Source organism: Phyllopteryx taeniolatus, chromosome 21 (genome assembly GCF_024500385.1).
Source record: "Phyllopteryx taeniolatus isolate TA_2022b chromosome 21, UOR_Ptae_1.2, whole genome shotgun sequence".
Taxonomy (NCBI): Eukaryota; Metazoa; Chordata; class Actinopteri; order Syngnathiformes; family Syngnathidae; genus Phyllopteryx; species Phyllopteryx taeniolatus.
Window position 1 is genome coordinate 10,609,217 of NC_084522.1, and position 14,113 is coordinate 10,623,329.

The window sequence follows — 14,113 nt, forward strand, 5'->3', positions numbered from 1 at the left end:
CAGTATACAAACTAATTTTGTAATAAGAGGTACACAATAAGGGCAAATGGACACTATTGAGACACCACTGGAGCTTTACTGCTTTCAATGTGATTCCACTTACCTGGCGTTTTATCTAATTTGTTACTATTAAGTTAAGCAGACTTTACTAAGGCAAACCTATGCCATTGTTTTAAATATGTAAAATGTTTATTTTGACAGTTAACTTCAACTGGGGTGGCAATAAACAGATTATAATAAAATTATTTACATTTGCGCAATCAACATTGTCCCAGATTCTTCTCGTCACTTTAAACTGCATACACTCCTTGAAGTCTCGGCGCCCTTTGCACAATGGTCATTGCACCGGACTATTGCTATATTAGTCATTCGAACTGCTCTAAGAGCTAGAGGACTCTGCATCTTTTGCACAATTGTCAAAAAACAAACAAACAAAAAAAATTGTACCGGCATTACCAGATAACTAGCAACCCTTTATTGCTCAGTGACTGTTTTTCTCAATGTCTTTATGTCCCAAAATTCTTCTCTGTCAATTGACTGTCTGTTGTCGTACTAGAGCGGCTCCAACTACCGGAGAGAAATTCCTTGTGTGTTTTTTGGACATACTTGGCAAATAAAGGTGATTCTGATTCTGATGAGGTAAATGAATCAAAAAGAAAATAATACAATACAATAATTATTTTTTAATTACAAAAGGCTAAATGAATGCAACAGATATTACAGGACTCTTGATAATTGGGCCGAATTGGGCCAGATTACAGAACATAGCAGGTCCTATATGTGGCCCGTGGGCCATACTTTGCCCATCTCTGCTTATACAGTACATTTTTCCTGAACGTTTTCCATTCTTGAGGGTGTTTGACTTTCGAGGTTCCACTGTAAGATAAAGGTAAAAATAATCAGTATAGTGACTTCTTGTGTCACGTATTCCCTCCACTTTTTGAAGCTTTTACTTACTCAGACAGTTGGCAAACATCCATGCCTCTCATTGTGCGTGGCCCATAAAGTGCATACATCCAATGTGCAGTAATGTTGTTTTTGGCTCTATCTCACCTGCAAGCAACTTTTGCATTCCCTTTATAATCATACTGGGTGATTAAATTGGGGGGAGATGACACAGGATATAAGCCAAGCATGTTGTCGTAAAGGGAATTATGCAGTGAACTTGATGAAGGCCATTCTTGTCGAATTAATTTGGAGTTGGACATGAAAAAGGGAGGGGAGAATCAAGGAAGTGAGTAATGGAGATGAGTCTAACTCCTGACCAATACTCCAGTGTGTCATCTTGAACACAATCAGTGTTTTTTTTTTTTCCCCCCATCTTGATTCTTGCCTGCATGTGCACCCACAATCTGACTCGTTGGTTCGCTTGTCCCACCTTTCAGAGCATCTCAGCCTCCGATTGGCTGAAGCGGTAAGCCAATCACCAATCACGGGATGTTTACACAGCTGGGTGGCCAGTTAAAGGTGGGGCTCGTGCAAGTGTATGTGGTTCATGAGCGTTGCTGGATAAAAGCCAATAGGCCTACCATATATCTCCACGACAACACCCAGCAACCTTCCATCTCACTTCCTTCAACGCCACCCACTCACCAAGTCACAGCTCCTTCTTTCTGAATGACCCATCCCTCCCTTCCTCCCTCTCTCCCCGTCTTAAACCAATGCCTAAAGTATCCACCGACACACTTAAAAATCCCTTTGCTATCCCACCCACCGTCCAACATGTCGACACCTTCCCTTCTCCCTCCTCTGCTGTCTCAACTGTTTATTTACTCTAATGAAGCCTGGCCGCTTCTTAGACATGCTTTTTAAAGGTGGCAAGTTTAATTTTTCAAATCATTTTCAACTGTAAACTGGCAACTACTTATATGATGGACGTGACCCAGAGGATGAGGCACAACTGACTTGTTTCCACTGTACTGAATATTGTGTGAATGTAGTGGCGGACCGTGCTTTGGTACCTCGACCGTCAGTGTATAATTACCCGACTGAATCCACCTGCCGATCGCTACAGACATGATTTTCCTAGTCAAACTAAGCTTGCTCTGACCAACCAATCAGAGGACGGACAAATTCGGCTGTTATTGGGCCCTGTAAAGTGAATTTGAAATCCGATTGGTTAAAAAAACAGTCCCATTTCTAATGTAGTCACATCATACGTTACATCAACCAGCACAACTGACAAACCCAAAAAAAAATCTTGTCTAAATTTGCAAATCTAAATTCAAATTCTAAACTACCCCACTTTTTGTCCGAAAGTCTCGTCATTTCTCTCCTTCGAGAGTCCACTTCATCGCTAACTTCAACTTTGCTTTCAAAAGGTGTCAAAAATATTATCCTGGGCTTGCCCGGTTTAAGACGGAGTTCTGTGCAGTAGTGACATAACCCAAATTTGTACGTAAGTCGGAATGCGCCTATCACTAACCTACGCCTTTTCTTTTAACAACATTCAATAAACGTTTGGGAACTGAGGACAATAATTGTTGAAGCTTTGTAGGTGGAATTCTTTCCCATTCTTGCTTGATGTACAGCTTCAGGTGTTCAACGGTCCGGGGTCGCCGTTGTCATATTTTAAACTTCATAATGCACCCCACATTTTCAATGGGAGACAGGTCTGGACTGCAGGCAGGCCAGTCTAGTACCCGCACTCTTTTACTACGAAGCCATGTTGTTGTAACACGTGCAGAATGTGGTTTGGCATTGTCTTGCTGACCTAAGCAGGGGCGTCCATGAAAAAGACGTTGCTTGGATGGCAGCATATGTTTCTCCAAAAACTGTATTTACCTTTCAGCATTAATGGTGCCTTCACAGATGGTTTAAGTTACCCATGCCATTGGCACTAACACAGCCCCATACCATCACAGATGCTGGCCTTTGAACTTTGGGTCCATAATAGTCCGGATGATTCTTTTCCTCTTTGGCCCGGAGAACACGACGTCCACAATTTCCCAAAACAATTTGAAATGTGGACTCGTCGGACCACAGAACACTTTTCCACTTTACATCAGTCCATCTTAGATGAGCTCAGGCCCAGAGAAGGCGGCGGTGTTTCTGGGTGTTGTTGGTAAATGGCTTTTGCTTTGCATAGTAGAGTTTTAAGTTGCACTTACGGATGTAGAGCCAAACTCTATTTAATGACATTGGTTTTCTGAAGTGTTCCTGAACCCATGTGGTGATATCCTTTACAAATTGATGTCGGTTTTTGATGCAGTGCCGCCTGAGGGATCGAAGGTCATGGGCATTCAATGTTGGTTTTCGGCCTTGCCACTTACATGCAGTGATTTCTCCAGATTCTCTGAACCTTTTGATGATATTATGGACCTTAGATGATGAAATCCTTAAATTCTTTGCAATTGTACGTTGTAACATGGTCCTTAAACTGTTCGACTATTTTCTCACACACTTGTTCACAAAGAGGTGAACCTCACCCCATCTTTACTTGTGAATGACTGAGCAATTCAGGGAAGCTCCTTTTATACCCAATCTTGGCACCCACCTGTTCCCAATTAGGCCTGTTCACCTGTGGGATGTTCCAAACAGGTGTTTGATGAGCATTCCTCAACTTTTTTGCCACCTGTCCCTGCTTTTTTGGAACGTGTTGCAGCCATAAAATTCTAAGTTAATGATTATTTGCTAAAAACAATAAAGTTGTTCAGTTTGAACATTAAATATCTTGTATTTGTAGTGTATTCAATTAAATATAGGATGAACATGATTTGCAAATCATTGTATTCTGCTTTTATGTTTAACACAACGTCCCAACTTCATTGGAATTGGGGTTGTATCTATCTATCTATCTATCTATCTATCTATCTATCTATCTATCTATCTATCTATCTATCTATCTATCTATCTAATCATGAATGGTGCAACTGTACTATATGTTGTGGCCTGTGAGTGTTTAATACTTGGTTTACCTAAAAACATAAAGTAAAATAAAATAAAATAAACCTCTATTGGTACCCCTTTGTCCTTTTCTTTGTGCCTGGCAGTTATGAACAACTGTCTAGACAACGGCGATTACCTCCTGATTATATCGCGTCTTTATTAAGCTCACTGTGCTGCATGGTTGTTTGGAGTTTTTGTGAAATGAACCCACTGGTGGTGATCCTTGACCATATGTGACTTCCTGTCCCTACATGTTTTGACAGTAAAAATACACTTGAAAGAATTAAATTAACCTGGTCATATCTAAAAGAATTCTGTCTTCTATTAATGAAATGAGCTGTACTGAAAGGTAGAAGGCTCATGTATTCTTACAGTAGATGTGTATTGATGGCTTGTCGAACGATACTGCAGCCAAGAGTGGAATCTTCCTCGGATCTTAAAAGTAGCATTAAGCATGGCTGTATTAGGGAGGTGCTAGTGAGTTCAGCTATCATTCTTTTTGACAATGTGGATCTCAAACAGGAAAATGTTTGTGGAACTCAGCATGGAAGCTGCCTTGTCCAGATGCCTTTTAGTTATTGGTCCATGCCATTGAGTGCACTGCAATCCCTTAGGGGAAGAGGGAGTATTTGCTTTTTCCTGCATAATATATGTGGTAACATAATGGTACTAAGGAATTCATGGATGACAACAATATTTGTGTTATAATCTGAGATGCATATTTTCTTGTTTCATAACTGTATCATTTATATTATATCTTTGGTATATCTGCTGAGTCGTTACTAACTTACTAACTGCTTTTAGCTTTTTGTTTCATTAAACTGGGCCAGATATTTACTTAGCTTGTTATATCTGGCCTCCCCTATGAGACATTTCTCAGCTCTATTTTATATTTTCTCAATTCAAACGCCTTTTTAGGATTCCAGTCCAAGTATTATTTGTCTTGTGTAATGAAACTTTGTTTTCCTTAGAGCGGTCCAGTTGCAAAGGTGACGCGCACACACACACTCCACCCAGAGAGGATCACTGGATTTAGAGGCCAAAATGAGTATTTTCCTAATGAAGCTGTATTTGTAATATATTGCAAATATAATATATATGAAATATTTGTTAACGCTCTTCTGAGCGGTATTTTGTCACTGTCCAATCAAAAGCATGTACAAATTTTAAAAAATCTAAAATAAAAAAAAAACAGAGCCTGTTCTGATCTGTAGTACATTTTCCCCATAGGTAATAATGCAAATTAAATGTTTCCCTTTCGGTGTAAAATATCTTTATTGACTGTACACACCACTGTTTATGGAACATTTGATGTACATTTGCTGTATGCTGTATAGTGAAGCAACAATCCAACTACTCACCCTTTGATGACGCGCCGTATAAAGGTGCGGAGGAACGATTGTTCAGGGTGAGGTGATTCCATGCATTACGCCACCGGTGTCAAACTCAAGGCCCGGGGGCCAGATCCGGTCCGCCACATCATTTTATGTGGCCCGCGAAAGCAAATCATGTGTGTCAACTTCCATGATTCTTGCTAAAATCTGTTCCAAATTTTTGTATAATATTCATATGTATTAAACAGTAATGAACTTTTGTAAGCATCTTTTGCCTCCAAACCCCTTTTACAGTTACTTGAACAAACCCTTATTCTTGACTTCTGCTTTCAAAACTAGTTATCCATCAATTTGTTGTCTCTGTGTAATAATATGATGAGGCGATTAAACATTGATATAGTTTTACAATCATAATGGCCCTCTGAGGAAAACCGTATCTACAATGCGGCCCGTGACAAAAATGAGTTTGACACCCCTGCATTACGCCATTCTTAACTGTCACACGAGTGTAAAAAAAATAAAGTTAATGAATGCATATTACAACTTCAAAAAGTAGGTACTCACCCTCAACGTTGATGGTGCGCGATGGATACAACTCTTTACGTTCAGACTAAATAAAGCTTACTTAGGCTATTCTCTATTTCGCAGTGATCTTGGCTGCGCTGCTTCCAATACACGTGGATGATTTTACCTTCTATGTTGCCATATCAATCCAATATTGATGTAACCTAAACTATATTAGCAATAGGACTGATTCTTTAACGAATCAGATTTGAAATTCTTCCTCACAGGGTCAGAGTGCTGGCTCTTGATGACGTCAGTATTTTTCTGTCCTCTGATTGGTTGTTCAGAGCAAGCCATGTTCAACTAGCAAACCGCAATCTCCACATAGTTTTTCATCATTTAATAATCAGCACCTCAGGTGGGTACGATGTTTTTTTTTTTTTAAACATTTTTTTGCCATGTGAATAGATAAATATTAAGAGGTGGAAATGCAATGCCCGCCACTGATCACTTGATTACGTCGAATAAATTACAATAACGGTTGGTGAACATCATATTGGTCCTATTTATCATCACCAGTACACTTCTGTTGTGGTATCACAAAAAAGAAAACCAAAGAAGCAGCAAAATACACTTAATTTAATCTGGTAAATTCTCATTACCTTCAAGTCTTGCAAGACCTGGCAGTGCCTTGACCTCTCGGTGTTGTAGATAATATACCAGGATATTTTGTATGCGCTCAAAATCTTTCTTTCTTCTTTTGACAATAACTGCTTTTACTGTATGTTCCATAGTATACCAAAGTGAACTTGTGTTGGAGGAAACGCCCAATCAATTCCTGGTCACCATGGTTACTGAGGGCAGGTCATTGGGTGTCGGGTGGCCAGGGAACCAAACAAACTATCGGAATCCAGCTCCATAAGCACAAGTAACGTTTACTTTCAAGGTTAATAGTGTGCGTGTGTGTCTGAGTGCATGTATAATAGTGTGTGGTCATTGAACCCTTGGGAAAGAGTTGAACCGCAGTGTGCGTGGATATTTGCCTACCTGAGCGACTGAGCTGAGCATAAAAAAGGGGAGATGCAAAGCAGAGGTGCCAAAAATCTCCCAGCAATGCCTTTGAAAGGGCCATAAAGGGATTTCATGGATGTCAGTACGACTGCGAGAGAGGAGCTTTGATACGATTCAACCCTTGTCTGGGTCGTGTTGGACGATTAATGGCCGTAGTTGCACAGCTCTGACTGGTGGAACACTTAAGTTTTATGACCTGCTGCCATTTGGGACTCTGGGACCAAGCTGAGGGGCCGACCACATAACTAATTATCTGGACCAAGGGATGGAGATTTGCGGATTGCGGGTCAGGGATGCGGTGTGCATGCGTGGCGAGTGAGCCAGCAAGTGTGTGGCACTCGTTTCCGCCTGTGTGTGTTCTCAACCGGGTAATGTTCTCCTGCAGGAGCCTGCCAGGCATGGAAACTTTGACACAGGAGAGAAACACACAGCCAACTTACACACAGACAGACAGACAGACAGACAGACAGACACACACACGCACAAACACGATGAAACACTGACAGAGGTGTGAGGGAAAGATTGTCTGGCCTGCTCAAGAACAAAAACAGCACTCGCTCCTCCTTTTTCTTCTTCTTCTGGCCATCAGAGGATCATGAAGATAAACGAGCATGCCTAGATATGAGGGTCCAGTGGCAGGAGGGGAGTCTGGAGTGGAATGCGTGTGAACTGCACTCCGCCTCCAATAAATCAGGGGAACAAGTAGGAGGAGAGGGAACAGGGGGGAGCAAAGGGGAGGAAAAGGGGGAGTCTATGTTGGGGCGAGAAAGCGGTGATGACAAGATAGATGGGAGGCGATAGAGGGGAGCTAAGGTGCAGGTGCACGCAGGCCAGAGTTGAGATCAGGCAAAAGGCAGAGGGAGGTCACAAGGGGCCAAACAACTTAGATTACTGTAGTCCCTCGATTAACATTTGATGTTCCAGAACCCCTGCGATAGACAAAACTCCACTAAGTAGTGATCATATATTTCACCTATTATTCATATATTTTAAATCTTTATGCATACTACCAGGCGGCACGGTGGACGACTGGTTAGAGCGTCAGCCTCACAGTTCTGAGGACCGGGGTTCAATCCCCGGCCCCGCCTGTGTGGAGTTTGCATGTTCTCCCCGTGCCTGGGTGGGTTTTCTCCAGGCACTCCGCTTTCCTCCCACATCCCAAAAACATGCATTAATTGGAGACTCTAAATTGCCCTTAGGCATGACTGTGAGAGCGAATGATTGTTTGTTTCTATGTGCCCTGCGATTGGCTGGCAACCAGTTCAAGGTGTACCCCGCCTCCTGCCCGATGACAGCTGGGATAGGCTCCAGCACGCCCGCGACCCTAGTGAGGAGAAGCGGCTCAGAAAATGGATGGATGGATGCATACTACCGATACAAAATATGCATGTGAGGTGGAGGTTTTACTTTTGTTCACATGGGGTTGCCACACTCACATTCTACACTGTAGTATCTGAAGCTTTGAATGTGTGTGGCTATAAAAGGCGGGGACTGACCTGTTGGATGACATGGAAGTCAGCAAATGAGAGCGTAGAGTTTGCTGGCTGTTAACTAGCTAACCTGCCAGTTTGCGTTGGATTTTGGGTGACTCGTTGAACGGCTTGCTTTGTTCAATAAAGTGCACCAGTGGCTGTGTATAACCTTGACCACCTGTGGAAGGATTACAATTCATTCTAACTAGCAGTGATAGGCTATATTAAAAGAGCTAACAATGTTAACTTCAGCATACGTGCAGTTGTGTGAGCCAGGTCTGCTTTGCAGTAGAAACACTGCACTTTATCTTCTTTGTTGAAGGGTGAAATGATCCCAAACTTTGGAGATCCGCTGGAGATGGTCGGTATATAAGGCAGCACAGTGGAGTAATGGTGGTGGTGGTTAGCATGTCTGTCTCACAGTTCTGTTTGAAGTCACTGAATCATACAGTTGTGAATGTAAGTGTGAATGCTTGACTGTCTATACTGTGATTGGCTGGAAACCAATCTAGGGTGTACCTCTGGCCCAAAGTCAGCTGGGATAGGTTCCTGCTCACCCACGACCCTGAGCAGTATACAATACATTGATTTGCAAATGATTTTCAACATATAATTGATTGAATACACTACAAAGACAAGATATTGAACGTTCAAACTTTTTAACATTATTGTTTTTTTGCATATATTCTTTCATGTTGAATTTGATGCCAGCAAAATGCTCCAAAAAAGCTGGGACAGGGTAAAAATAAAGAAATAAATAAAAAGACCGGGAAAGTTGAGGAATGCTTAAAAACACCTGTTTGGACCATTCCACAGCTGGACAGGTTAATTGGAAACAGGTGAGCGTCATGATTAGGTATAAAAGGAGCATCCCCGAAAGGCTCAGTCGTTCACAAGCAAGGATGGCGTGAAGTTCGCCACTTTGTGAACTGAGAAAATAGTCCAACAGTTTAAGAATGTTTCTCAAAGAACAACTGCAAGGAATTTAGGCATTTCATCCTCTACGGTCCATAATATCAAATGATTCAGAGAATCTGCAGAAATCTCATGTGAAAAGGCCCAAAACCAACATCGAATGATCGTGACCTTCAATCCCTCAGACGGCACTGGATGAAAAACTGGCATCGTGTCAAGGATACTGCCACGTGGGCTCAGGAACACTTCCGTCAACGAATTGTCAGTTAATAGTTTGCCGCTATGTGAAATGCAGGGGCAACTGTGTCAAATGCGGGGCTGATTATTAGGTTTCCCACACAGAACATATTCGGTAAGAGACAAAAATTGCAACTGCCTCGCCTCGTATGTAAACAAACACAGTGCAGCTCAGCTTCTGGCTCGTAGGCATGCATCAAGGTAAACCATATATGACGGTAAAAATGGAATTTCCAGCAGCAACATTCTCTACCGGGTTCATCAGATGGCGCTAAAACAACAAATACCATTATTAGTTTTTGTAGCACAATAATTCACTGTTCAAATTTTCTTTTTCCCTGCATCCTTTATTTCCTAAAAAGAAGACCAAGTATTGATGTTGCACTTTTCTAAAAAGAAAATATTTAAGCTGTCATTTCATTTTAGATGTCATTCAATCTTCGGGAATAATTGCTTCTCATTACTTTTGAGTTACATCATCAGTGACTAAGAGATTGTAGAGTATAGGGATTTTGGGTGATTAAAAAAAAAAGTGTTGACTAGGTGTAGCTAGCATTAGGTTAGCCCATAAAGCGATAACAGAAACAGATGATCAGATGTGACGGATGAAGTCGCGACCATTTAATTACAGCCCCTTATCTCTCCTCTTTAGACGGCTCCCGATAAGCTCTCCGGCTCTTTGCACCTCAACACTAATTAAGACTCCCTGCTGAAAGGCAGGATTTGTGTGTGTGTGTGTGGAGGTGGGAGTTAAAGAAAACACACACACAGCTCTTTAAGTTGTCTCTCGACACTTCATAAACTGACACTCACTGGCCATCATAAAAGATGAAAAGTATTTAATGCTATTATTAGTTATCACAAGAGGGATTATAGTGCTCAACAATTGGACATTTCGCAATCAGTGTCGTTCAAATCTGACTTATGAGAAATAAACTGTTTATTGTTCGAACAATTTAGGTTTATTTTGCATATTATTCTGGTTTTCAGTCAAACGAAGAAACACACGTAACTGTCCTTACAAGAAAAATAGACTATTTAATAATCTTATTCCCTTACGGCCTTTATCAAAAGTTTTCTCGTGACTGCAGGTGATCACATGATCTCTTAACGGAGTTTGTGGAGAGTTTTAAGGCACAGAGGAGAGAAATACATATATTTTTGTATCATGTCAAAAACATGAAGAGTCTACTTGTGCTGCAGTTTTGCTCCCCCATCAGGCCAAGTATAGCAATTACAGACCTTTCCTAATCAGATAAAATCCATTTTTCAAACGTCACTTTTCCTCTTCTTCTTCTTGGACTTTGGTGCTTCAGCATCTTGACTAAAACTTGCTGTGATTTCACTCTCCTTTTCATGTTTCCTCTTCTTATTGGGCTTGTCGGTATGGTAACCGCTGGAGTCACTGGTGTGGATTTCCATGGGAGAGAGCTGAACCTGTTCTTCTTCTTTTATCCTCTTCTCTTTTTTCTTCTTCTTCTTCTTACTGTTTGTGTCGCTCTCTGTTCCGTTCAACTCGAGCGTTGTGTTAGAACCGTCTTGGAAGAACGGCGAGGCCGCTTTCTCTTCTATCACTTCTTTGATTTTTACCCCCTCTCCTGTCACTTCTTTGATTTTATCTTTCTTTTTCTTCTTCTTCTTTTTCTCACCGTTTGTGTCGCGCTCTGTTCCGTTCAACTCTAGCGTTGTGTTAGAACCGCCTTGGAAGAACGGCAAGGCCGCTTTCTCTTCGATCACTTCTTTGATTTTTACCCCCGCTTCTGTCACTTCTTTGATTTTATCTTTCTTTTTTTTCTTCTTCTTTTTCTTGCCGTTTATGTCACGCTCTGTTCCGTTGAGCTCTAGCGTTGTGTTACAACCATCTTGGAAGAACGGAGAGGCTGCTTCCTCTTCTATCACTTCTTCTTTGATTGTTACCCCCTCTTCTGTCACTTCTTTGATTTTATCTTTCTTTTTCTTCTTCTTCTTTTTCTCGCCGTTTATGTCACGCTCTGTTCCGTTGAGCTCTAGCGTTGTGTTACAACCATCTTGGAAGAACGGCGAGGCTGCTTCCTCTTCTATCACTTCTTCTTTGATTGTTACCCCCTCTTCCGTCACTTCTTTGATTTTATCTTTCTTTTTTTTCTTCTTCTTGGTGGAGTCTTCCACGATAGACGCCTCAGTGGGTTCTGCGACTGGTGCTGTGTCTTCTGCATGGTCGTCGGCGACGCCTGAGTCCACGCTCTCGGCAAAAGCCAACATTTCTTGAATCCTGATGTACACAAACGGGACAACATTAATTTCCCTGAAACATCTTTGTAGTGTTTGGCACTAACACTACCCTTTGGGTTGGCAAACAAAATACAATGTATTGGGGCAGCTGATTTAAAGTTATGAAAAAAAAGAATGTTATAAAGTGCATTTTAATAAGTTTAAATGTTTTTAAAGAGGGTAGGAGGGGTAAAATGATTTTAAAAAACTTTGCTGTATGTGGTCCCTCTATATACCAGATATTCATCTATGGAATATATCCCCCGCAATAAAGAGGACTTCACAGTATTTGGTTTAAAACAACCCAAAAATAAAATAGCATAGTTTATGCACACAAATACCTGGTTCTGTCCAGCCTTCCCCTTATAAGCAGCACACCAGCAGTGTCAGCATCAAGCGCAATCACCTCAAACTCAAGCTCAGAGCCAATCCTGGGCCCCGCTTCCCTCCAGGTATCCACGGAGACCAGGTTGGGCTTGGGAATGCTGGCGTTAAAGCAGCCGTGCACCAGGCAGCCCACGTGGCTCACACCCAGTTTATTCACCTTCCCCTGGAGGCAGAAACACAAGGAGCCAAATGACTTTCTCACACTTTTTGACAGAGCAAAGACTAATGCAATACTTACCAGCAATCTTTGTCCATTTTTAGGTTGAAATATAATAAAGTTGGCCTCTATGTCCATGTGGATGTACCCGCTGTCATCATAAATGTCTCCAAAGCAGCGCACAATCTGGATATTGTCATAAGCTAGAGGTACACCTTGGAGGCTGCAAGAGAAAACAAGTTTTAAGTGTGCTTGATTAAAATCCAAACAGTCAAAAACAGCGAATGTGTATATTTCACAAAGATTTCAGCAAATTAAATGTTTTCCTCTTACTTTACTCCTCTTTTTAAATGAAGATTGGACTGTAAAGTTAGTCCAACAAGTGCTCTAGAACAGTGTTTCCCAACCTTTTAAGCTTGGACAAATATTTTATATTGGGAAAAAAATACCTCACGACACACTACTAAATATTGTCACAAAAAGTTTACTAGTTACATAAAAATATGTACTGCCATGACAACTTTACTACTGTATTAGTGTGGTTGTCGTTTTAACTTGCGTACAAATTCAGGCTACATACTGTATACGCAGCCCCTGTGCAGTGAATTATTCAACGTGCACCCCAGGTCGGACTTGCCTTTTACGGTATTTAGAAAACAGTATTATTTTGACGGGCATGGATCAAAAAAAAATATTACTTGCGGTTTACCAGTACGTTGTCTTTTCTAAAAAGAAGAGGTAAGTGCCAAGATACACGTAAAATTTACGTATTTGGTGGGATTGTGACACTTGTTTTCCTATAAATCTTTATACCTGCAGTTGCCATGTTCATTGCCAGGTCAAATGTGACAAGAGTTGCGAACAACTGCTCTACATACAATTATACATCTTCCAATGGTTGTTTCTTCTTCCCATTGAACAAGTTAGCTAACTTACTAAGACCGTTGTGAGTGTTTATGTGGTCACCTCGGTGAGAATTTGAGCAGCTCGGCCTGTAACTCCCCCTGTAACCCCGTCTTCTTCTTGTTCAGGTAGAGGGGCGGTAGAGCGACGTGTCTTCGGTGCGTGTTCATCACCAGACACGAGTAAGGCGCTGACACAAGCTCGGAAGCGGCCGCAAAAGACGGGATAGCGCACGCCACCTTGTCGAAATCCCTCCCCGCGGCAGAGGACAACCCAGCCGCCGCTTTCTGAGGGCAAGTCTCTGAGATTTCGCCAGACATTTTCACGTGTTTTGGGTGGTCTTCGACATACTCCAAGTTCGCCATACTGCCTCGGAGAACCGGAAAGTCAACGAGTACCAACGTCCGGTTTTGGAAACGCTCTATTTCTGTTTACTTTGCCCTCTGCTGGTGAGGAGATGAAAGTAAAACTGGTGTACTGACAAACATGTTTATGCTCCATTGCTTGTATAATCACTAACCACAATATTAAGAAAACATTCACAATCTAATGAGATCCAATGCAAACCCTTCTAAAGGGCTATTAAATAAAATTTGAAAACAAAAAGTTTAACATGTGAGTTTTTAATTTGAAGTGACATGGGTGTCCTCACCAGTGCACAGGAAGTGATGCGGCCTTTTTCCAGTAATCTACAAAAACCACAAATTTCCCACACTGGAATCTTCAACCCACTCCAGGAATCCAAACCACTAGACCATATATGGGACACAAATCCTGTCATAGTTCATTCCCTGATTTTATTCCTAGAAATATTTTTATACAGTATATGTATTAAGTCATACAGTTATGGGTTTATATGATAATTAAGCATGTAACATTCTTGAAAGTCAAAAACACAAGTGATCAGTCAGTCGTGCCTGCTGTAATTGTTTTTAGCCATGACGGTCAGTGGGAGTTATACCAATGTTACATAAGGTCGATTCAAGAGGAGCGCT

At 41.5% G+C, this 14,113-nt stretch overlaps 1 protein-coding gene across 1 annotated transcript; it reads right to left on the minus strand.

The window, feature by feature from the left end:
- Positions 1 to 10,245: 10,245 nt before the first annotated feature.
- Positions 10,246 to 13,523, minus strand: polr1f (RNA polymerase I subunit F). The gene is made up of 4 exons (XM_061760822.1): positions 13,182 to 13,523; positions 12,297 to 12,438; positions 12,013 to 12,221; positions 10,246 to 11,672 (listed from the first exon to the last, which is right to left on the minus strand). Exons 1-4 carry the CDS (start codon positions 13,481 to 13,483, stop codon positions 10,691 to 10,693), a joined length of 1,635 nt encoding a protein of 544 aa, XP_061616806.1. The 5' UTR covers positions 13,484 to 13,523; the 3' UTR covers positions 10,246 to 10,690.
- Between the last annotated feature and the right edge of the window lie 590 nt (positions 13,524 to 14,113).